The 26,964-nt window shown below is 36.6% G+C and overlaps 1 protein-coding gene and 1 long non-coding RNA gene across 4 annotated transcripts in view; both read right to left on the bottom strand.

Moving 5' to 3' along the window:
* LOC121425662 (fibrocystin-L-like) overlaps positions 1-26,964 on the bottom strand; it is a 120,103-nt gene that overhangs the window by 75,868 nt on the left and 17,271 nt on the right. For all 3 annotated transcript variants that reach the window (XM_041621808.1, XM_041621809.1, XM_041621810.1), the window contains exons 12-20: positions 25,987-26,235; positions 23,824-23,950; positions 21,288-21,425; positions 19,399-19,565; positions 18,085-18,336; positions 16,691-16,836; positions 14,565-14,719; positions 13,158-13,457; positions 10,962-11,119 (exon numbers count right to left, since the gene is read on the bottom strand). In XM_041621808.1, the coding sequence (XP_041477742.1) occupies positions 10,962-11,119; positions 13,158-13,457; positions 14,565-14,719; positions 16,691-16,836; positions 18,085-18,336; positions 19,399-19,565; positions 21,288-21,425; positions 23,824-23,950; positions 25,987-26,235 (1,692 nt within the window). The remainder of the gene's footprint in view (positions 1-10,961; positions 11,120-13,157; positions 13,458-14,564; positions 14,720-16,690; positions 16,837-18,084; positions 18,337-19,398; positions 19,566-21,287; positions 21,426-23,823; positions 23,951-25,986; positions 26,236-26,964) is intronic.
* Positions 4,519-8,618, bottom strand: LOC121425663. Its single transcript, XR_005971515.1, has 4 exons — positions 8,419-8,618; positions 6,250-6,502; positions 5,457-5,756; positions 4,519-4,741 (listed from the first exon to the last, which is right to left on the bottom strand). It is a non-coding gene; the product is annotated as an uncharacterized LOC121425663 (long non-coding RNA).

Here is a 26,964-nt window from a genome sequence, read left to right as displayed (position 1 = left end):
GATTTATTTGTAAACAAAACTATCTGGACGTCATCGATCACACTTTGAATGCGGAAATGGGTCTAGATCTAACGTTAGGTCCAAGACCGGACCAAACACAGCGAGACGTACCACGTAGACAAATGTATTTGTTTTAGAGGAAAATTCTACTTGAATTATTCCATTGCTCTTCTCATAATTAATATTTGAGAGAAATGTTGCAACTAAAACGATTCACGTTCGTCTGACAGCATTTTGTGATCCTTTTTAGACTTGATCCTGGGGAGAGCCTATTTTAGAATGGGAGATCGAGTCGACGAAACCAAGTACATGTACCACGGATCATGATCGATACTGGAAAATAATTGTTGCCTCTAACTAGCTGTCATCATATAATTAGCCGTGAGAGTACATTGGCCTATTTTTTCAATGGCATGAATTGCTTAGGTTGGCGGTCCTCTAAAAAAATAGGCAAACTCTTTCTCATTAAAAAAAATTTAAAAAAATAAATAACTTGTTATAGTAGCTTAAGAAGGAATATTTAAGGGGGGGGTCAAGCTGAATGAAATGTTGATGACCCCCCCCAAAAAAAAAAGAAAGTCTTAGCCTCCAATTTTTGGTCGTTCTTAACCCCCCCCCAAAAAAAAAAAATAAAATAAATGAATAAATGAATAAAAATGGGTCTTTCAAAAAATTTAGTAAGGGCGGTCTTTTTTTTCTATCTCGGCGCTTCCCTCTTGAAAACTTATAGATCATTATAATCTTATATCTGCCTTTTTTATTTGTAATGTTTCATGATTTTATGCTTTTCCATCATGCTAATCATTTGTAAATATTGTGATTGTTATGATTTACTTCAATAAAAACTTAAATATAAAAAATAGTGTTTTTTTTAATTGGGGTGGGGGGTGGGTTAAAAAAATTTAAGGGGGTTTAACCTCTGTAACCCCCACCCCTGTGTATGCCACTGACTTGTTAGAACTGAACCAGATCAAGAGACGGGGGCTGGCCCCAGGGCCATCTTACTTTTGAGGATAAGGCAGCCCCCCTTCTAGAAAGTGGTGTTCGGTGCAGCGGAATAGTTTTGAAAATGGGGGCTGACCATGCAATAATATTTATATGGTAATTTCTATGTTTTTGTACATGGTTTTAGAAAGCCCTCACAGCCCCCCCCCCCCCTCACAGCCCCTGGTGTTGACTAGTATTATTGTCACTGATTTTTTTAAAAATAACTTTTAAAGTTACAAGTAAATTACTTGTTACATTTTTTAAATGGAAACTATGTTTTTTCTAATTGTGGAGGTGAAATATGAACCCCCCCCCCCACCATCATAAATACCCAAGCCGATCCAACCCCACAATACCTCAGAGGAAGGTCCAGTATTTTTAAAATCAAGAGGGTGCAAAGAGCAAAACTGAAAATTGAGTGGGTGCAGATGACAATTTTCTATGCAATTTCCTAAAACTGGCTATAGGCCTATAGTTATACTGTAGTACCAGTATGTTCAATTGAGATTTTTTTCAAAATGAGGAGGGGGGGGGGGGGACATCCCTTCCAACCCTGCCTATGACTCTGGTTTTTCAGTTTCATCAATATTGCCTTTGTCCCGTTTCATTAATTGTTTGTTGTCAGTGATCAAGGATTTAATATACCTGGGCCCCATTGCATAACAAAAGTTACAATTATGATTTACCATGCAAATACAACTTGTATGGAGTCCTTGATCTTGATTGGCTTTGATTAGTGTTAACATGGTAGTTACCATTTGATAACAAGGTTACCATAATACTAACTTTTATGCAATGGGGCACTGGAGAAGGCAAAATTGAGGAAGGGGGTGGCGTATTAATGACAATGGCCTTTCATTTGGATAAGGCTGCCTAATCAAGGAGTCATTCTCAAAATATAGCATGGAAGGCAGCATACAAGTACATGTGCCTCACCCTTGTGCCTTTATCCTTGATTATACAGCAGAATGTTAGATGTCTCAAGTAGTCATGGCAGGTCATCCCTTGCTTATAAAAAGAGTAAGATTATATAAACGAATTTTATTCAAAATTTACAATAAAATTGCAGTGAATTACTACATATTTTAGGAAGTTTAGATACAGATAGAGTTTCATTCACATTCAACTATTTATTGAACCACATTTGAAAATTTGCCCTCCAGTGACATTACATGCACAAAGATAAATAAACATCAAGACAATAATTTTACTTGAACGAAACCTTCCAATAAAATATTTTAATAAGCATGTATAACAACCGATATGGAAATGAATTATGGACTAACATGAGAAATATGGGATAAATAGCCTAAAACTTAATTCATGATAGCCCAAGTTTAGAATACTTTATGTGTTTGGAAAAAAATTGTGTTTAAGACATATTCATTTACCATTACCTGATATGGATACTCCTCATTTTATGTGTTTGGATTAGATTCCAGGAGGTAAAGTTCAATCTCTACATGTCTGTTGGGTCAATGAAACCCTCGTAACTTTATAGAAGCTATAAAATATGGATGAAAGGAGAAGGGATTGAACTCCTAAATGAAAACAATGGTCACTTGTCAGGTCTGCATTATATACCCCCTCCCAAAAAAAGAATAAATATGAATATGAAATAATCAGTCATTTTAAAACATAATATTTGCAAATTTCATGTGATCTACCACTCACACAGCCACAAAAAATTGGTTATCTATCGTTGTATGCATCAATTACAGTGTACATAACAATTAAAAAAACACTGAAAAATTACTTTCACCTTCACATGCCTGGCAAATTCAGTACCCTGTGGATAATTTTTTTTATGCAATGATACAAGACTTAAAAATACAATAAATATAAATTACAAATCAGATAAGTGACTACTAGTAATTGATTAGATTGGATATGACATGCACATGTAGCTCATTCCTTTATATTTTCAAAATGATTGAATTTGTAAAAATAATATGAATCTCGTTGTTCTTTGCATTTTAACTGACTAGAAATGTAAACCATAGTCATAATTCATATTATGATACAATATAATACATTGCTATTATAATACATATTTCTGTTGATTTTAACCTGCTATTTAACATACATGCTATGACTTCTTAATCAATACACTTCAAATCCAACAAGAGTGTTTGCTAAGGCGGGCACAAAATATATGCTGTCTGTAACATGGAAAATGGAGCTATTGGTCAAGCAAGATAAGTGGAAGATGGTGACTTCACCTTTGGCCTTCTGACCTCTAAATCAATAAACTTCCTGGGATCCATGCTAGTATCGTGCACCAAATTATATGAGCCTAGATTAAGTTAAACTGAAGTTATCAGGTTTACAAGGAAAAGTTAACGGACGGACGGACACCGAGCATGATACCATAATACGTCTCGTCAAGACGGGCGTATAAAAAGTGATGCCTGTAGTCTTTGAATTAAAGTTTGAATTGAAATATATCTAAATTATTGGAACTAAAAAAAATTTGAAAATTTGAATATTATATTGGCTGACATTTTCCTACTAGTCTAGTATAATTAGACATGTCATGAATAATAACTGTAGAGAGACATTCCAGAATTCTTTTTTTTATTAATAATTGAATTTAATATTATTCAATTATTGGCATTTAACTCGACATATACTTTTTCCATTATCCACCCATTTCCATACCAAACTTCTGAAATGCGACCATATTGAATTGCATAATAATGCATGCAAGACTGCCAGAGATGTCTTATTTGTATTGAAATACATTCATGTTAATACCCTCCTTTTAAATAAATTTGTCAGCATGCAATCAGAATTTGATCAATTCTAACTGCATATCAATTAAAACAAATATAGCGCAGGTAAGTTTTAAAATTGTTTAAAATGCTTTGACTCGTCTCTTCTTCCAGATGAATAGTGCTGAACTAATATTTTTGGCTACTAACACCTAATAGATGTTTTGGGTGAATTCTATCTTGATCTTTAAAAGTACATCAAAGGCTGCAAGAACTTTTTTTCCCGTATCCTATGGTTGCGCACTTTAAAACTTCACTGTAGCATTCAACCTTCCAGCAAATATTCTGCACATGGATGTTGGTACATATACTTGCACATGTTTCTCAAAACTCTTATTATTGTTATCGTTTAATAATTATTGATAAAAAAATAATGAATTTGTCAGATTTGATGGAGAAATATTAAATTTGAAAAAAATAATTATAAGCAAAAGATAAGGAATCCAATAAGCCACCTTTTCTGACTAAGTAATTTTCAGTTGATTATTAACATTAGGCCTTTGACCCATTATCCTAATAAAAGTACATGTATTACCCAGGGATCAGATGTAGTAAGTGTGAACATAATTGATGCAGAAATAAAGGAATGTGACCAAGTTGAACAAAAACTTGACCTTTTGACCCCAACTTCCTTTTGTAGTGAGTACCTCAGTAAATACTGAAAACATAATGAATGAAAAGTTTCACCATGTCCAATTTGTAGCAAGAACTTTTTCCTAGATAATGTTACAAGTAGTCCCTGTTTTTTAACTATATGTGAACTTGAGGTTTACTGTGTTTGTAGCAAAACTGGCCTCCTAAAAACATTCACAGGACATGTTAACTACAATAAAGGCCAGTAGAAGTAGAACATCAAGAAGCTCTTGAAAAAGCTGGAATCACACTTGAAGCAGCTAAACATTCATTCGTGGAAAGAGGCTCCAGTTTCATTCTTTGGAAGAACCGTCAGGAAGATGGTCACGTCGAAATCAACAAGATACCTGGAACAGTAAGTAACGCAAATTCTTAGCACTGCGAATTAAATGAGAGAATTATCTTAATTCAAAGCTCATCACCTGTACAAATGCAATATACTACTCGTTTATTTCTTTGAAATATAGATAAACATAATTTTTTTAAGAATGGTTTACAAGTATAGATGTTGATCTACTTATAGTTGGAAAAAATATATATATCCCCTTCCTTATGATATCCAAATCACTTTGATTTCTCATCTTCAAGCATTTTCTTCCATATTGACTAATTTTTACATTTTAAATAATAGTAACTGTGATAGAAATTGACACAATATTCAGAAAGTAATATGTTTCACCCTTTTACTTTCCTTTTCTTATCCCCTTTTCTTTGTGGTGAAAATTTTGGGAGCCATGAACCCAATGTGTACATGCAAGTGAGTGAGGGCATTTTCTTTCAACCTGTATAGTGGCAGATGAATTTAAAAGCACCAAATTTGAATTGCGGGAGGGGGGGATCTTCTAGTGAATGGCCATCAAAATATTAAATTAAAATTGTTATGTATATATGTTTTACAGCTTATACATGTGAAGAAAGCTTCTTCTTGTTAGTCATTCAAAGAGATTTACATAACAAGATGCAGCAAAGACATTGGCCATGATGAATGATGGGCACCTTAATTGGTCCACAGTACAGACAGATGAATAGGTAAATTTCACTGAGAATTAATGTCATACTGACCTCACTGTCTTTATTATCTCCGTTCTTCTTATCAATGGATAACCACTGAAGACCTGGCTCAAGATCTCTGGCAGTGCATGGCTCCTTGGGGTGGGGGGCTGACCAACGGGAATTGCATCGTCTGATCTTCACAGTCAAAGGTAGTGTCTCCATCACTGCTGTAGCCCCATTCCTGCATAAGATTTTGCATATGTTGCAATTGCATTCTGTAGGTAATCAAGAAATGACCAGGTTTGCCAATCCTCACTTGAACCATGGACAGTCAACAGTGATTCACTAGGTCCATAGCAGAGTCACAGACTGGAGGTGGTTAGACAACAGAAATAGAAAGAAAAGTTAGCACCAGAATATTGCTTTATTTTGAATAGATTTAATGATCATAAAGAATGTGAAATCAATAAATTCATCACAGGGACATTGCCACCAAGGATTATTCATGATCATTTGCACCTTTAAATGACAATAGATACTATAATCTGCCAGCAGATTCATGATTCAATTCAGCAAAAGTGAGAATAATATATACAATCATAAATCTTTCCTGGAGACAGAATAAAGCATTGGATTTGTACTAAAACAAGTTTTTCAGCAAATTTTGATCTGATATGCACTTGCATAATTGTATCATTTTTTTTAAAACTGTGCCAATTGTCACAAATGTGGCCTCAAATTTTGCATTACCAGTAGACTCAAACGAAAAAGAGTAATGGAAATATCTTTAAAAATGTTGAGGGAGGCCAGCCTTTTTTTTCATAGCTAAAGCTACTAATTGGCAGAAATCATCAAAACCTACCCATATGTTCATGTTCCATCATCTTTCCACAGGAATGGATTTCTCACAACTCACGATGGGGCAATTCCTGAAGAGGTGTGGATTAAGTTTGGGGGAGATCATGGTGGACAGGTGGAGGCTCATTTAAGTTGGTGATACAGAGGTCTGCAATGTGGAAAACACAATGCCTCACAGAAATCCTTGTTTGTTGGATGCTATGAAGGTTCCTTCCATCTCATTGCTTCAGAAAATGACTCATCCCATCGCCAAGCAACTGACAAATGAAGAAGATTAAATGTAGAAGTCAGGATATTGGAGATATAAATTTCAAATTATTCTATTTTGTAACGTCACAGATGTGTAGATTATTACTGAAAATTGTGTGATATAATTTTAATTTTTTATATAAAAAGTAAAATAGCTGGCAGTTGTTTTAGATGTTTCTTTTATCTGATGAAATAGAGGTATGATTTAGATTTAACCTCTGATGTAACATACATATTTTTTCCTTCAATTTTTGAGACTAGGGGAACTAGTTGAAAGAATACATAAAATAAAAAAACCTATAAATATATTGGTAATAATGTCATTATGTGAGAAATGAGATTTTTCAGATTATGTTGGTGACATTAGTTTAATATGACTTATCACCACTCAAATCAACAAAAGAAGAAATTCTTTGACTACCTGTTTCACCAGAGAACAACTATCATGATGATAAAAAAGACGAACAGAATTTATGCTAATCTTCCCTGTACAAAACGTGCACACAGAAGACATGTTATATTAAAGATGAAAGGATCTTTGAAAAATGAAAGTCATCTTATGATGAAATTTAGTAAACAAGAAATGCCACCAAAGAAGCGCGTGCAGAGATAAACTATCATGTATGAACTATAATAATAAATGTATATTTTGGTCTGATACAATACAAAATTAAAATTTACCTGACCTTTGTGTGTATAGTTTGTTGTGAATAAATGTAGCAATGTGTGTTATTGATTGATTCATTGAAACTAAAAGATTGAGAAAACAAAGAAATAAAAAAACACAAAATCCTTCATTTCAGACCCAATCCCCCGGACCCACCGTATAGACTCTATGCAGTACAGCATATTTTTAATGCAATACCCCCCCCCATGTATCTGAAAAAACCTCAAACCTCAAGCAGAATCTAACCCACCCTAAAAAAATCAATTAAAAAATCTAGAATCTATAGGGCCTACTAGTACTACCACTTAGCCTAGAGGACTCAGTGATATTTTTTATGATTTTGATATTGTCATTTGATCAAATGGCAATATCAAAATCATAAAAAATATGATCACTGAGTCCTCTAGGCTAACTAGCAGTAGCACTGCTGGCCTTGAATCTAGTCACTAGTGCGGTGTAGTCAATGTAGCCGCAGTATCACAGATATGGGTAACACTGACTGTAAATTTGTATGCAAAAAAAAAACCAAATGGCCAAAAATATTGCAAGTGTTGTCATGATTGTGAAAATGAAGGTCTAACGAGTGGCAATTCATAACAAAAATGGCCGATCGAGATGGGGGTAGGATAGGAGAAAACTTTTCGTTTTTGAGGTTCCAGTCTGTGCCCAGATGTCAGAAAAACTGCCACTCGTTAGACCATCATCCATATAGTCGTGGTAAGTGCATAATTTCTGTTTTCATAATTTATCTTGCTAGATATTTTTATCATAATCTACCCTTGTAGACCATTGAGTATGGTCAATTACATGGTAAGCTCCTGGGCTCCCTCCCGCTACGCGCGCGGGAGTTCCCTGGGTTAGCTCTGCCTCAGCTCAGCTCACGAAGCGCAGCTGAGCTGTGTCTGAGCGGTGTCTGACCACACAGCGAGGCGGCCCGCGACCCGGCCCTGCCCGGCTTCACCTGGGGTAGCGGCGCCCACATCCTGTACAAACAGAATGTGCTGTATCGAAAAATGAACCTAAAATAAATTATAATGATGGGTCCCACGAAAAATTGCGCCAGATGAATCTTAAGTGCAATGAAAACAAAACTAAAATAAATACGAAATGCTGACAATCCGGACTTTTTACATTTTGGACTTTAAAAAGTTCCATAATTAGGGCCAGATTTGCGAGTTAACATTGGATTATGCAAACGCAAACATCATGACAAAATGGAGAAAAACAGAAAACGTATAATCCCATTGCCATACTTACGACTTCAAACATGGAAAAAAATGTTTCCTCCACGGAATTCTTGCGAAATAAATAAACTCTTGGGGACAGACAGAGAGAGTTGGTCGTGTCAGCGCCAGATGCCACAACATTCGCCAAAGATTTTTTCATCGCCCCTGTAGAGATCGCGGCACAATAACGTTAAATGCATATGCGCACTTGGGCCGCAAGGGGGCGCTAAGCTTATTTTCACTGTGAAACAGCCGTGATCAGATAGGCTAGAATACCATAGGAAAACACATAAACTGAAACTTAAGAAATCAGTATTTTGCATGAAACCATCAGTATTCTTCTCTATTTTCAGTACTAAATACGGAAAATCAGTACTACTTGGCAGCTCTGCGTCAAGCAATCCCTAATCAGAGAAAAATATAGTTCCTAAATGCTCATTAGTGGGGTTGTGATTAACCTGTTCAATAAAATAAATCAATAAGGAATAAATTCCATTAAAAGCCCTGTGCGGGAGGGGCTATTCTACAATGTATATTGCTGTAAACAAGCAGCATCAGAAGAAAACTTGGAAAGGCTGAGTTTTTGCTGGTCTTACAGCAATATGCGTTTAAATTGTCAAGAATGTGAAAAAAAAATCATTAAAAATGGCTGTATTTCAGGATTAGAACAAATTACTACATGTATTAAGCCCATTAGCACATACCATTTTGTCTAATTTCCAGATACATGTAGGTTATACCCATATTTATCTGATAGCCGCTTTAATATGATTGGATGAACTGTTTTCTGAATCAACTTTTCATAATCATCAGATGAAGAAGAAATCAGACATTCTGGACATAAGACTAAAGAAAAATGTAGACCACTGCTCGAAGACCAAGTGAATATAAATTGACTGTTACTATGGTGACAGTCAGAAAATAGGGAGTTTTCGATTTGCACGTCGACTAGTGGACTGCGACGAAAATACGTCATAATAGTCTGCTTTGTGTTGATGGTATACAAAGTCAGTTGAGCACATGACTGGAAGACACTGAGCATGTGCAAACCATTCCTGACGCGTCAACTTCATGATGACCGTGGATTTCGCTCAGATCACACTCGTTCGAAATGTAGTAAACAAGCAATCAAATCCTTGCCTATTGATTGAAGCCATGTGGTGATTTACTCCAGTAGTTCTGTATACCGTAAACACAGAGCAGACTATTATGACGCACTTTCGTCGCAGTCCACCAGTCGGCGTGCAAATCAAAAACTCGCTAATAACAACTTGTTTGTGCTTACATAAAACCTAGCACTCTCTATAAGGCCACCGCACACCTTACGATTGGTCTGCGACCCAATTCTTTTAAAAAACGTGGTAAATAGTAGAATATTGAGACATGGAACACCTCATCGTACATATACATGTCCTGACATGTCAACTTCATGATGACAACCATGGATTTCTCTCAGATCACGCTCGTTCGAAATGCAGTAAACGAGCAATCAAATCCTTGCCTATTGATTGAAGCCATGTGGTGATTTACTCCAGTAGTTCTGTATACCGTAAACACAGAGCAGACTATTATGACGCACTTTCGTCGCAGTCCACCAGTCGGCGTGCAAATCGAAAACTCGCTAATAACAACTTGTTTGTGCTTACATAAAACCTAGCACTCTCTTTAAGGCAACCGCACACCTTACGATTGGTCTGCGACTCGATTTTTTATAAAACGTGATAAATAGTAGAATATTGAGACATGGAACACCTCATCGTACAAATACATGTACTTGTGTCAATGCTATCATCCTTATTGGAAAAAAATCAAATTTAATATCTACAGTCGTAATGATGTCATAGCAGTCGTACAATTTGAAACTAATTTGGCCTTTTACTCCAAAAAATTTTCAAGCTTGCGGCATGCTAGTAACTAGTAACTAGCATGCGGCTAGCTTAATATGCGTGCAGAGTGATAGTTAAGCGATCTTTCAGCGAGCAGGAATTGTTTGCTAGCATGCACTCGCTTATTAAGCGAGCGCCCTGCTGGTCGCATGCTAGTTTATACTAGCATGCAGCACGCTTTTTAATAAATTTCTGTAGGGGAATCATCAAAAATGTTTATACTAGCATCACTACAGTAAATTTGAACCTCAAATAAAAAGATGCTTTTCATTCACATTTTCAGAAAAAAAGAAAAATGTGATTTGTTGCAAAATCAGCTCGTTGATCAGTCATGAGGTGTAGTCTGCAGGCACAGACCCTGATTGAAACTTTGATCAACAAGTGTGTCTCCATGCAAAGACTAGCAAATGCTGTTTCAATCCTGAGCGAGGGGGTCTTCAGTACAAAAGGCATGAGTAGGCTGCACATTCAGACCCTTAACTCAAGTGAAGGGCTTGCACAGCAGACTATATTAGGGGCCTGTTGCAGAAAGAGTTGCAATCAATCGCAACTCTAAAATCCATACGCAACTTGATTTTCAACCAATCAACAGCGCGCATTTGGGACTTGCGACTGATTTTTTTACTTGCGTTTAAACGCAACTCTTTCTGCAAGGGACCCCAGGTGTGCGAAGACCTTTCTGACTTACCACTTGGAGCAAAGGTTGACTCCCACCGTTCCCGGTAAACTCAACTTGCCAGGAGTAAGCAGAGCAAAATCCCAACCTTGTGACTTTCACGAAGCCAGTCATCAGCTCCACCTCCAGACGCTGCTTCAAGGCTTCTCCAGTAACCAAGGCTCGGAATCCTAAGAGAATTAAAGATAAACAAGATTTTAATTCGTCATGCGAACGAATTAGGTGGTCTGTCGTAGAAAGATAAATACTAGTAGATAAACAGACATAATTATTTCAACAAATGAGTTGATATTAGATTGGAAGATAAACAGACAGTCAGATAGACGTGTGCACGTGCAAAATGTTGAATTGCTTAAAATGACCTGAAACGTACCCAAAGTTAATTATAGATGATTTTGAGCATTTTTCAATTTTGACTCGCACATCATGACTTTTGCATGACCTTTGATGACTTTGACATTTGACCTTTGACCTAAAGTTTACTTGATTTAAATATGATTGATAATTGATTATCCGTTATGTAGATATGATGAAATAAAGAATTTTATAAAATGGCGCATAGATGACGTCTTAATGACTTGATGACCTTGAAAAGCTTAGTATGGCGTCTCTATGATAGACTTTATACATGTATATTACAAAAAATTCAGCAAAATTGATGTAGCCAATTCGGAGAAAAGTTGGCGACAAACATAGGTGCGAAAATAAATAATAATAATAATGGGTATTTAGAGGCGCTAAAAACAAAAAGTACCATAGCGCGTTCAAAAGTAGGAAACAATTTAATATTTGCAATGATTACTACAATATTCAAGATAAAAAGGGAAATATTAATTATTGAGGAAAAAGGTATGTCTTAAGGGATGATTTGAAGCCAAGAACACTGGAAACATTTCTAATTGAAAGAGGGATAGCATTCCAAGTCTTGGCAGCTGTTACAGCAAACCATTTTTATTTATTTACAGCAAACCGTAAATAAATAAATAAGGAAATAAATAATAAAGAAAATTCTGACATGTTAAGTTAAGAGCAATTGGCAAATTTTTCCGTTTGATAAAGAAGAAATTACTGGTCACATGATGTACTTCAGCTGATCATGTGATTAGGATCTATAACATTATTTTACAAACAATAATATAATGTCAAAGACTGACCACCTAATAAAAGTAGATGGTAAGGTTTGCAACACACCATGTACATGTAAGTTAGTCCTGAAAAAGAAAGTTGGTTATTAAGAGAACCTGGGCCCGTCTTGCAAAGAGTTACAACTGATCCAATCAATTGTAACTCTATGGAAATCCATCAGTGTCATAAATTTTTCCACAGGAAATTTGCACAATGTCCTTTGTTAGCAAAGAGAAGCACAGTGGATTATTTAAGAAAACTATTAATTCATGAATATGCATCATTGCTAGAAAATATTTTGAACAAACATGCATAATACATGTTGACATTGCTGCCCATCCATAGTTGCGATTGATCAGATCAATCGCAACTCTTTGTAAGCTTCATTAAGCTGTTCATAAGTTAAGAGCGACTTTGAGAGCAATTGGCAAATTTTCCCGTTTGATAAAGAAGAAATTACTGGTCACATGATGTACTTCAGCTGATCATGTGATTAGGATCCATAACACTATTTTACAAACAATAATATAATCAGTCATATTAAGAATGATTGTGTGTATGAGCTTTATTATCACTAACAATTCCTGCTCCTAAAACTAAGATGTTCGAAAGCTCCCCCACACTGAATCATGAATTAAATGCCATCTGCATTACAAATTTAATCTATATCAATCAGAAAATTAAATAATTAATATTGATGACTGCAAAAACATCACAAACACAAGATACATGTACACCTGTATCAAATAACATACTTTGAATTTGAATTCTTAATTCAATTTGATCATAAATGAATTGATTTGAATACGAATTATAAATAAATATATAAATATGACTAAATAAAATCAATTCAGAAAGACTTGCATCTTGTTTATTTAATCTGACTTGCATACTTTATTATTTGGTCCATATCAGGTTTTTCTATCACATCTAATGTATATGAGTATATATATACACAAATTATATTTCTTCACTATTTGTATCCTCTTCGTATTTTGGAGAAATTGTATAACAGGGCATGCACACAAAATAAATTCCAAATAATTGGACAATAAGATTGAATTCGAGTTTGAATTATCTAACCTCTCGCTATTTTCCCATCAAATTCCAGGTCAAAGGTGCCAGTGACGGGAGGGGTGGCAGCCTGCACCCGGTCTACCGCTACCTTACTATCCCCTGACAATCCATAGGTCACCCCGCCCGCGTTCTCCGTCAACACGTTGCCCCCGGTGATTTCCAACAGGGTGAAATTGTAGCTGCAGTGAGCACCGATCATGGTGATGCCAAACCCAGTATTCCCTTCCATCAGTTCGACGTCTATGTCAGTCACAAAGATGCCGTTTGGCCTTGCCGGTCGAGATCGCTGAATCTCCTCTGAGCTCTCTGCAGGAAAAGAACATTAGATTTGATCACGGATTTGTTTGGTGAAGACAATGAATATGGGATCCATTTTAAGCCATGGTCATCATCGTCTTGGTCTTTGTCATCACCATCATCACAATCTCCATTATCATAATTACCACTGTCATCATCCTCATCGCCATCATCACATTCATCATCACCGTTACCATTATTATCACCAACATAACCATCACCATCTTTACTATCATTTCCATTATTATCATCATCAACATAACCATCCCCATTGTCATCATCATCCCCATCATCAATATCATCATCACCATCTACCCCATCATCATCATCATCATCACCATCTACCCCATCATCAACATCATCATCACCATCATAACCATCATCATCATCATAACCATCATCATCACCATCATCACCATCATCAACATCATCACAATCATCATCATCATCATCATAAGCATCAACATCATCATCATCATTATAACCATCATCATAACCATCATATCACTATCATCAACATCATCATCTACCCCCATCATCATCACCATCTTCATCATAACCATCATCATCATCATCATAAGCATCAACATCACCTTTACCATCATAACCATCACCATCATCATAACCATCATATCACTATCATCAACATCATCTACCCCCATCATCACCATCAAAATCATCATCAACATCATCATCACCACCATCACCATCATCATCACCATCATCAACATCATCATCATCATAACCATCATCACCATCAACATCATCATCATTATCATCATCACCATCATCAACATAACCATCATCACCATCATCACCATCTACCACCATCATCATCACCATCTACCACCATCATCATCACCATCACCAACATCATCATCATCATCACCATCATCATAATCATCATCGCCATCACCACCATCACCAACATAGAAATCATCGCCATCATCATTCTCATTATTCAATGACCATTCCGCTTCCCTTTCGAGCTCTTGCTCAATTCAGAATGGCGTCCTATAATTCACATTCCTGTAAATGGCTACAAACACATTGAGATGGTGCTAACACATCAAAGGTGAAAATCACACATCACATCAAAAACACAGTGTTACTTACGGCTCATTTGGCGGCCAATAGTTACATAATCGACAAAGTAATCAATGTCAGGGTACGCATAAAGCAATATTTGATATGCCTTGTAGGAATACATGTTAAAATCGTAACCCTGATCTCGGGCAATTTCGTAGAGGTTAAAGCATCGTCGCTCCCACCTGCAGTGACAAAAGAAAAAATATAGCAATACAGGATTTTGAAAAAAATATTATTTCAAGTTGAACAGAGAAGTCAGAGCGTGTAATGATAATTTCCAGAGTCTTCACAGCAACTTCCACATAAGTAATTTTCCTAAATACAGTGGGTGATTTCTTCAAGTCTGGTGTTGGCCTTGGCATTGGTGTTGAAATTTGGATTGGTTCCCTTAGCTCCAAAACTTATTCACAGTTTGCAAAACTGATCCAGATCACATTATTGACATCTCAACAACCAGTGAGTGACTTTTCGGGACCATCTCCATTTGATGTTTGGTGTTATAATCATGTCAAAATTGACCTAACACCAACACCAAAAGGTCAACACTGAACTTGAAATCACCCAGTGTGAGTCAGAAAAAAGTTTACACCTCACAAATCCCCAAGTTAAAGAAGAAATTTGTCATGAACATAAAATTACTATATAATATCTTACAGTCTGAAAGAGTATTTTCTCCAAAATTATCTGATGCAATATTAATGTAGAATATGTTTAGTCTTGGATGGTTTCTAGAAGGCATTCTTTTCTGTGATGTAAATATTGATTTGCACCAAAGGAAGGCATCACTGCAGGTTATGAATCCAGGGGCCTGTCTGACAAATAGTTGCGACTGATCCAATCAAATGCAACTATGGAAAGCCAGCAAAGTCAACATACATGTATAAAATGCACGAATGGTCAAAAAAAATCAAGATATGATTTTATGTCCATAAATCAATTAATTTCTTGACAATTTGATGTGTCCTCCTTTGTTTACAATGGACATTTTGCAAATTTCCTGTAGAAAAAAATATGATATTGATGAATTTCCATACAGTTACGATTGATTGGATCAATTGTAACTCTTTGTAAGACAGGATCCAGATGTCAACAATGTCATAATCCTACAAGACATGCAGTAAATTCAATTGCAAAACATATTATCAATAATTAACATCAGTATTGTGAAATAAAAACTTTTTAGTATTAACTCTCCAGTTAGTTTAACTGAAAAGAGCATTGAAATGATGTTCAGTGCAAAAAAGTTCAATCGGAGTTTCCATGATACACAGTTTGTTCAATTGGATTTTCTTGAATTTTAAATAGATCTGTGTCTTTTGTAACTGAATTTTTGGGATTAGAAAAAGTGTGTAGTCTATGGAATGGTTTGAATTCTGTGTTCTTCTAAAATTAGTGGTTTCCTACCCTTTTCTGTATTGATGAAACAAGGACCCATTGTTATGTTTAAGCGCAAATAAAGATATCATTGCAAGTCCCAATATACGCACATTTGTTGAAAATCAAGGTGTGTTGATATTCAGTTTGATCGTAACTCTTTGTGCAACAGTCCCACAGTGACTTGACAATATAATCTACATTTCGCCAATCACTTCAAGAAAGGTGCTTCCTCAAGAGCAAGACCCGGCAACACTTACGTAAAAATTGATCACAAAGTTGAATAATACCATCTGGTTGCACAATACGGTTAATGCAATAGGACATATAAACCAGCCCAAGGATGAATCAATAATCTTTGGGCTGACAGAACCAGGGGGGTGTTTCACGAAGAGTGTCATGCTTAAATACATATGATATTGAACACGCAATCTTATTAATTAATATGCAGTAGCATGCATCCACTTAGTCATGATTTGACCAATGCGGTGTTGCTTATAATACCACAGCAAGGAATTTAAGTCCAACTCTAAGTCACACTTAAATCTTTGTGAAACACCCCCCTGATCTAAGGTTTATCTTTTAAACCTGTTTCAAGCTGTCAAGAGTGACAACGGGTGATCCTTTCTTTTGGTAAATGATATTCACCATTAAATATTCATTGGTGATTATTTAGCACGTAAGAAGGGTTCACAGTCGTCCTTAACGTTGCTCTTAACTCGCAAACAGCTTTATGAAACCCCCACCCGGGCATGAACCTTTGGCAAAGAATGACTCACGTGTCTGATGGTACTTCGGGATCTTCAAAGTAATTGATTAAAATGCTGACATACGAGACATCTGCATTGCTGTTGCTTCTCGAATTCCGCACGAACCAGACTCGGAAGGTACCTTGAAATCCTAATCCTCGCACGGCAAAACACAACTGCAATAAAAGGGGGAAATACAAAGATTCCATTCAATTAAAATTCATTTCACATTGAGGTAAGAAATATGTGACAGTATTCCAATATCTTTTTTTAATTCACACAATAAATTAGAAAATATACTACAACAAAATAGTTACACAGGAAAGGATAATAATGCAAAGTGGAAGGTGGCCAGGAAGCAATATCCCTTATGAATAGGCTAACCAATAAAGGTATTATAAAACATGATATGGTTATAATTTTAAATCAGACATAGAAAAAGAGCAAACATGGAGAAAAAGAAAATGTAAGCCAATTCTGTACCTAAATCAGACCTGCCAACCTCTGGGAATTACAAAATTGTATTCTGCGATAAAACTGCATTTTTCCCAAAAAAACTGTATTTCATAATAAAATGCATTGTGCGCATGCTCATCGCAGCGCTCAAGCTGCATGCAAGCTATAATCTGCACTGGTTTTAAAAAAATGATTGGAAAAAAAAAAGCTACCTGAAATTACATTGATCTAATGACCATAATTGCTATTTGTTTCATTTTTTTCATTTTCTTTTAAATCGTAGATTTTAAAGAAAAAACGTACTATCGCATTTTGGTTGCAAAAACGTACTCAATACGCCAAAAACGTAAATGTAGGAACAATTAACAATATTCATTTTATCAAACAGGAATTTACAATACCTACTTTTGAAAATATTGAACCATTTAGAATGTATTATTTCTGAGTCATCACAGCAAACATATGAACAGTAATGACTTGTTACAAGCAAATCAAAGCAATGCCTCCTCTGAGGTTTCTGCTAAGCTTTGACCTTGTCTCAAAAAAGGCCATCGACTTAAAGCATCCTGATCATGCTGTCTATAGCATACATAAATTATATTGATAATTTTTGGTTGCAAAAAGAGCTATTTTTCCAAAAAATATTCTATTATTTGAAAGAAAAGTGTTTATTTATACAATGTATTATTGAAAATGGACATATGCAGCTTTATGACTTGCACTCATCAAATTTAAATTGCATAAATGAAGAGAATGCCAGAACGAAACAAAACATAATAGCACCAAGATACACCTTTGACGCTGAATAACAAGCTGTGATTGGCTGTAAATGTAAACAAAGTTAGGCTTTAAACAGCCAATGGGGCATGTATTATTGCATTCATCTTGACAAATGCAGAAATGATACATTCGTCCATAACATCAATTAATAAAAAAAAAAACAATAATACACTTTACTGATACTACACCTCTTTATAGGTTGAAATATCAAATCTTCGTTTCGTTTCTCCATCTGATGAACGTAATATGTTCTCTCTAAAGAGGTATTCTGGGTTCTTGTGCGATGTTCTGGAACAGTATGCCTCTTCGTCTCTTACACGCTCCCCGTTTTCCCTGCTGGTGTCCTCATCACCTTCGTAGTCTTGGAAGAAGTAATACTCGCTTGCTTCCAGTGTGGGGGTGCAGCGAAATCCAGTCATTTCCACAAGCGCATCTTCAACCTAGATAAAAAAAACAAGCATACACACATTTAAACTGCACCATTTTTACTGATATCATTGCTGTTTTATGATTACAGCTTATCACTATCACTATCATTATCATAATCATCACTATCATTGTCATGATTGTCATCAATATCATCATTACCGTTAATGAAATTAAAGTGCATATCATAATTATGATTATCATGATTAAGGTCATCATCACCATCATCACAATAACTATCATCATGTTCTGCTCAATGCATGTTTCAATGATATATCTATTTTTTACAAGTAGTAAACTTACATGTAGTATCTGTTTGTTGACTGAACAACAGTGATTAAAAACACTTTTGGGTGTTGCATGGTACCTTCTCAAAATCAATTGTAAATTTGAATCGCAAGTTTTCAATCTTCAATCCATTGCAACTTTTATCAATCGAATGATTTGTTATTGATTTGAGGACCTAAAGTTGACTTGCAATTATTAGTTCTCTAATATGCTACCTTAGATCTACTTCTAGTATTAGATATCATACATGTATAGCCTGTTGATCAAAGAGGCGCCCTTTTATTACCCCAGCTTCAGCTTGAGCTGCCTCCCAGTGTTCATTTCATTCAAGGAATTAATGATGCCAGGTACCCATTCACCTCACCTGGGTAGAGTGCGGCCCAATGCAGGTAAATTTCTTGCTGAAGGAAACATGCCATGGCTGGAATTCGAACCCACAACCCTCTGATTGAGGACAAGAGTCATAATGACTAGACCAGGGGCCCGTTTCATAAAGAACTTGCAACTTTTGTAACTTTGCTATTATGGCAACTACTATGGTAACCTTGATTTTGATTGGCTGCTGAGCCCTGTTACCATGGTAGTTGCCATTATGGCAAAGTTACAACAGTTGCAAGTCCTTTATGAAACGGGCCCCAGGAGTGCCCCCTATACACACAATGATAGACATCATACGCAAGTCCCGAGTAAATGCTTCTGACTAATAATAGTTGAAAATTAAGTTTCACTTGATTTCTGGACTTATCTTTGATTGCAACTCTTTTTTGTAACAAGCCCCCTGCACTTACCTCTTGGGCAGACATAGAAAATGTCAAGGGAGTAGACTCAACTCCATCATAAGTGATGGTGAATTGCTCAGGGGCCACGCCTGCTTCACCGTCGGTCACCTCCTCCTCTGTGATCGTAATGGTTTTGTTCCCAGCATACTGCAGATCAATCATCTCGGTCACGCTCTCTGAAAGATTTCAAAAATGAAAATAAAATAGAAAAGTGAAACAAAAAATAAAAATTATATCAAATATCTCATTCACACCCACTCAGGATGTGTTCAAAATCAAAATCAATGGAACATTGAACAAAAGAATGATACCAAATATCTCATTCAAACTCACTCAGAATGTGTTCAAAAGCAAGATTAAAGGAACATTGAACAATAGAATACCAAGTATCTCATTCACACTCACTCAGGATGTGTTCTAAATCAAAATCAATGGAACATTGAACAAAAGAATGATACCAAATATCTCATTCAAACTCACTCAGGATGTGTTCAAAAGCAAGATTAAAAGAACATTGAACAATAGAATACCAAGTATCTCATTCACACTCACTCAGGATGTGTTCAAAATCAAAATCAATGGAACATTGAACAAAAGAATGATACCAAATATCTCATTCAAACTCACTCAGAATGTGTTCAAAAGCAAGATTAAAGGAACATTGAACAATAGAATACCAAGTATCTCATTCACACTCACTCAGGATGTGTTCAAAATCAAAATCAAAGGAACATCGAACAAAAGAATATCAATATCTCATTCACAGAGGAGATTGAGGAACACAACACCATTGCTCAAGACAGCAGCCACAAACTTTGCAATATCTGGCTTACAGATGTACCGTTCTTGACAAAGAGGATTTTTAAGACTAACTAGCCCCCACATAATGGCTTACACTATTGTGTGGAGCCTACCGTGACATCTCCATACACACTTTTACATGCAAGCTTTACAAGCACAATGGCGGCTTTTGCTATTCATGTCATTCTTTTGTAGGAATGTGCCGTTTCCACCATTGTGCGAGCCCCTTACATGTGTTGTCACTCACATCTGCATATGTGGATGTCATATGACTTCTCTAGCCAATCAAAGAGATGTACCCTCCAATGTGTCATGCATATTTCACCATCAAAGAGTGTATAGAGCCTGCTTTTACAACTTATGGTCATTCTTCTATGGACGACTTGAACACACTTGTCAAAATATTGATATTGGGTGGTCCTGTTCAGGACCAACATACAGGTCTACGAAACAATACATGGTGTACAATGAAACCACTACAATCTGGTAAACGGTGGATTTTGATTGCTAAGAAAGCATGGATGCTTGTAAGCAAACAACCAGAGGACCGACAGCTTAAAGTCCTCTCCAAGGGACCTGGTAATGAGGATTGATACCAAAGGGCACTAGCGCACCAAGTGGGAATTGAACCAGGGTCACCGGAATCCGAAACTCCTGCTCTTGGCTTTGATTACTATGAATTTGGCTTGAATAACTACGATTTGGCTTCATTCACCATTCAATTCAATTTCAATTCAAATTCATTTTATTCTTGATAATAATAAAAACATCATCAAACTGTATATTCGTATAAAGAAATATCATTGCAAGAAAAGGAGGACAACAAAAAGTTTACACTTGAAAATAAGAAGCCTCCAAAGAATACAAAAATCAATATAAATTATGTACACATCAGATGAAGAGGGGGGGGGGGCGAAATATGCTCATTCACACACAGACACACACACCCACCGATAACACACAAAAGCACACCCGAAACATCCATTATCTTGGTTCATTAATTAACAAAAGTAATACATGTATAAATGAAGTGAGCTTGAATTCAAATTAGGAATAGGTACTAATAATGATGAATTTGTCATGCATGACTATCTTACCTTCCTTGGTAAAGTATACTGTGAAATTTAGAGACGTATCATCTTCATCTAAAGAGACCGTGACTGGATTCGTCTGGAGGCTAGACAGGCTGTTAAGAGCATCCTCTAGTTCTTGACTTGTATTTAGTGTTGTCAAGTCTAAAAAAAAAATACATATCAATCATTTGTGGTCATCCTTCTAAACTGAAAAAACAAGGGTAATTCTGCTTTAAAAAAAAAATCATATATAAAAAATAATCAGATATGGCATTCACATAAAAGATGTAATAAAATCAAGAAAAGCGGGCTATCCCATCAAAACAAGTGGAATGCCTCTGGCCGTCTCACCTGCATCACGCGGTTCAATATAGCAGCAGTGCTCACTTTGAATACTACTCTAACTCGCACAAGATGTTCAGTGATACATGGTTACGCTTATTTCCCTTTTTTATGAACTAGACCAATAAACTTACAGAGATATGATGGTTATTCAACAAAAAACCCCAACATGGCCAAAGTTCATTGACCTTACATGACCTTTGACCTTGATCATGTGACCTGAAACTCGAACAGGATGTTCAGTGATACTTGATTACTCTTATGTACAAGTTTCATGAATCAGATCCATAAACTTTCAAAGTTAGGATGGTAATTCAACAGATACCCCTGATTCGGCCAAAGTTCATTGACCTTTGACCTTGGTCATGAGACCTGAAACGCGCACAGGATGTTCAGTGATACTTGATTACTCTAATGTCCAAGTTTAATGAACTAGACCAATAAACTTTCAAAGTTATGATGGTAATTCAACAGATACCCCTGATTCGGCCAAAGTTCATTGACCCAAAATGACCTTTGACCTTAATCATGAGACCTGAAACTTGCACAAAATTTTCAGTGATGCTTGATTACTATTATGTCCAAGTTTCATGAATCAGATCCATACACTTTTAAAGTTATGATGGGAATTCAACAGATATCCCCAATTCGGCCAAAGTTCATTGACCCTAAATGACCTTTGACCTTGGTCATGTGACGTGAAACTCATGCAGGATGTTAAGTGATACTTTATTAACCTTATGTCCAAGTTTCATGAACTAGGTCCATATATTTTCTAAGTTATGATGACATTTCAAAAACTTAACCTGAGGTTAAGATTTCAATGTTGATTCCTCCAACATGGTCTAAGTTCATTGACCCTAAATGACCTTTGACCTTGGTCATGTGACATGAAACTCTAATAGGATGTTCAGTAATACTTGATTAACCTTATGGCCAAGTTTTATTAACTAGGTCCATATACTTTCTAAGTTATGACATCATTTCAAAAACTTAACCTCAGGTTAAGATTTGATGTTGACGCCGCCGCCGTCGCCGTCGGAAAAGCGGCGCCTATAGTCTCACTTTGCTTCGCAGGTGAGACAACAAAAGGGAAGATGGGCCAAAGCTCAGATTTGTTTCTTCACAAAGGCGAATCTAACTAGCAGAATAAAAATGATTTAAGTTAAAGGAGAAAAAAAGAATACAAGAATGGCTAAATTTTGAAGAAATTTGATAAGAAATATCATCCAAATGGGCTGTAGGGGACCATGATTAAAAAGCATTTCTGGATCGAGGTACTAAAATGAATGGCTTTGTAGATGAATGTACAGTACAATGTGTGTCCTCCAAAATCGGAAACCCATTTCTCGAGCTACATGCAGATATTACAATCATTAAATAAATGTGTTTTGCTGAGTTCCTACAGGAGTTACCAGAAACAGGAAGGGAAATATGTTAAAATCATAAATTCATCATAAATAATAAGAATGAAATCCCTTCTTTGATTTAATTGAGACCAAATACTTAGTGAATTGTTTACGCGCTGTGGTGCTAAACCAATATCGCTGATACTGAGGAATGTGAGAAATTCACATGTCAATCTGCATCCACTCTCAATGAGAGATTAGTGAAAGAAACATGTTAAATAAAGAATACAAAAGATACATGGACGCGAATGAGCCATCCCTTCATTACGCAATCTTGACTCGTTTTTCTGCTCAATTTGATTTTGAAATTGAACTTTAAAACTCCATGGCCCGCAGTGTGAAGTAAGGTATAACTCAGACCATGGCCTAAGTCTGTGCTAAAAGAATGGGGAGTCAAAAATTCTGACATTCTGTTTATATTGTATATTTGACATGTATGCTATTTTTTTGTTTCCTTTTGCTTTCATGATGATGAAAAATGCTTCAGTTATCACTCCCAGACAATTTGGGTGTCATATGAGTTAATAAATTGGATGTGTACTGTTAGGGATTTGTGCCCCAATTGGCTCTCCATACATGTAGTTAAAGCACAACTTTAAACCATGGTTTGAATTTAAACCCGAGTTCAGTATACGGGCCTATACATGTATCATCTATGCGTGAACTATCATAAATCATATCAAAATGAAAAAGATACGCTGAATTTATGACTATACCTAGATGTTAATGAAACACCATGGATTGTTTTGCTATGTTAAAGAAACATGAGAAATCCTGGCTTCCTTTTTTGTGGGACCCACTTTACATACCTGCCGATTGTCCATCATAGGCTACAGTGAATCCAGAGAGAGTACAACCTTCTTGGCCGACAGTTTCACACGATGATATATCGATATCGATCCTCTGAACCTCCTTCTGGCCAATCACCCTGATAACCTAAAGCATGCACATTTTGGAATTGGTTTTATTAAATCATCACCATGTATTTTGTCCTTTGATTATTCATTCATTCTTTCACTCAATCATTCATCCATTCATTCATTCATTCATGTATGCATGCATGCATCCATCCATCCATCCATTTATTCATTCATCCATACATTCATTCATCCATCCATCCATTCATTCATCCATCCATCCATCCATTCATTCATGCATGCATCCATCCATTCATTCATGCATGCATCCATCCATTTATTCATACATTCATTCATCCATCCATCTATCCATTCATTCATTCATTAATCGATCCATCCATTCATTCAATGATTTTAATTATCTTTATGATTCCATATTAATTCACATATTAATCTCTTCATTCACTCAACACAATCACCATACATTCAATTTATCTAATATCATCTGGGTTCCAATAAGCCTATTAAATGCATGTACATGTATGATTGTATGGTCTATTCATGTTTTATAGATTGACTAGCCCGTCCATGACAAAATATATTTTTCTTGTGTCATGTAGTACATTTTGATGCAGAAATCATAATTTTCCCATGAAGTGCCTACGTATGATGCTCTCGTACATCTACCTTTCATGACTCATCTCAATGATAGCATTTCTGTTATTAAGTAAAGGAAATATCAAACAACCCCATAATTGGATGCACAATTAAACTCTCAACACTTGAAAAAAATAGTAATAATCTTGTCAACTTGGAGTATAAAACGAACCCCTATAAAAATGATTAAATGAGACGACAAATAAATGTTTTTATATTGTACTTTTTAGTTAGTACTTTATTCGCACCAAAGACATGCACTGTTCACAACTTAAAATAGGCTGTTCGTCAGTTACAACTGACCTTACAGCAACTGGTGACCCTTTCTTGCGCTAAGGCTGCGTTTATGCGACCTCGACCCAGAATCATGATTTGAATCACCATTTGAATCATGATTCAAAACAGCAGCATGAATCACGATCCGACAGAATCAACGTTTATACGACCATCTTTCTAACGCTGTTTCTCCCTGAATTCGGGCCGATCCAGTGCGCATCACAGTGCGCAGTTTGACCCAGGAAGTATAGGTCAACATTTTCGCGCGTGTTTCTAACTTCACGTCGGCTGCTAGATTTTTGCTGCCGCCGGAGCTAACGCGCGATCGTTTGTGCAAGTGCAACGCTTACTCGACTTCCGAAAAATAAATCTTTTACTTCCAGAATTCCGTGTATTGTACCTCGTATTGTTTTTGATCGGGAACCAGAAGGGGTCATCATCCTCCCTCCCACCTCCCGATCGATTTTTCTTGTCTATGATGGTCCTGTACTGGGCACGAATTCTGTTAATTTTGTCTCGACAGGCGGTGCCACATCTCCGTTGAAATCCCTCCCTCGCAAGCGCCGCTGAAAGGGATCGTCTTATTTCTGTGAATCCCGGTAAGGGATGCTTGTGCTTCAGGCTGAGCCCAAAGCACAAGCAGAGCCCTGAGTTCATCGTCAGTCCAATTTGTGCCTTTGGAACTTGAAGAAATGATGGATGAAAACAATGAAATATACAAATGACGCTACAGTACAACCCCGGGGGTACAATACACAGAATGATAATTCCTAAATGCTGGCAATACTGCTACACGAAAATTAACCTGCACGAAACACAGCGCGCGCCTTTGAGTCGAACCCGGAAGAAGCACGACACAATGACGTCATAGAATCATGATTCAAATCACGATATCGTTCATACGACCTTTTTCGTACGTGATTCTACAGAAACGTCTTTCCAAACGCCCCTTTTTTCGTGTTTCATGTTTGTGATTCTAATCATGATTATATTCAATTTCGACTAAACGCAATCGTGATTCTGCAGAATCGTGATTTGAATCATGATTCTAATCATGATTCTAGGGTAAAAAAGTGTCGAACAAACGCACCCTAAATGATATCTCCCTATGTCGCTGACTTCCTGCCCTAGGACGTGTTCCAGTCGCTCGAGAAGTCTTACGTAGCCTTAGGAAACACCTACCTGTTTTTCCGGAAAAGCATCGGCCATGGTCTCGATCAACTGAACGTCGTTCACAACTCGGTTGACATCCTTGTGGGTCCACGTTGTCTGGTGCAGGGCTATTGCAAGTGCTACACGGGAGCCATGGGCATAGTCATTATGTCGCGTCTCAAGGTAATAATGCTGATTCTGAAGCAAGGTGAGCTTTGCAGATCGCTGATTAATGTCATTGAAACTGTTCGTTGCTCTGGTTGTGAACGCTATCTTGGCCTGTAGGTGGGGGGGGGACAGTCAAAGTCTTGATAACGTGAACTTACATTTAACTAAACATTTACTTGTTCGGTCTTGCTTGTTTCTATAGGCCCTCAAAGGCCAAAGGCAAAACTGTTTTTGCCCAAAAATGCACTCAGTTAAAAAGTGTTTGTAACTGACTCATTGAATGAAGATAATTAGTAAATTCAGAAGAAAATTTTGATGTTGTCGTTGATCATGTTTTAGATGGGTACATGACTGCGGGTGGCTGGTCAGAGGGGAATGGGAAAACTGAAGAAGACAAGCAAGTAGTGGAGGAGTGTAGGAGGGTTTAGGTCGAGGGAGGAAGATGAAATGAATAGAGTTAACAAGAGGGAACGGATGAGGTTACTTTCTGTGGGTGCGGGGTGAATCCGGCCATGCCAGTAATCGGGGAACTAAACCTGATTGAAAACCAGGATTATTGCTGCTGCTGCTACTACTACTACTACTTCTACACTACTACTAGTACCACTACTAATACTACTACTACTTCTACCACCACCACTACTACTACTTCTACGGCTATTACTGCTACTTCTACTACTATTACAATAACATCAACAACAACTGCTGCTACTACTACATACATACTAGTACTACTTCTACTACTAATAATACTACTACTACTCCTACTTCTTGTACTTGTACTTTTACAACTACTTCTACTACTACTACTACTATTACTACTACTACTACTACAACTAC

Source organism: Lytechinus variegatus, chromosome 12 (assembly GCF_018143015.1).
Source record: "Lytechinus variegatus isolate NC3 chromosome 12, Lvar_3.0, whole genome shotgun sequence".
Classification (NCBI taxonomy): Eukaryota; Metazoa; Echinodermata; class Echinoidea; order Temnopleuroida; family Toxopneustidae; genus Lytechinus; species Lytechinus variegatus.
This window is presented reverse-complemented; position numbering and strand designations above follow the sequence as displayed.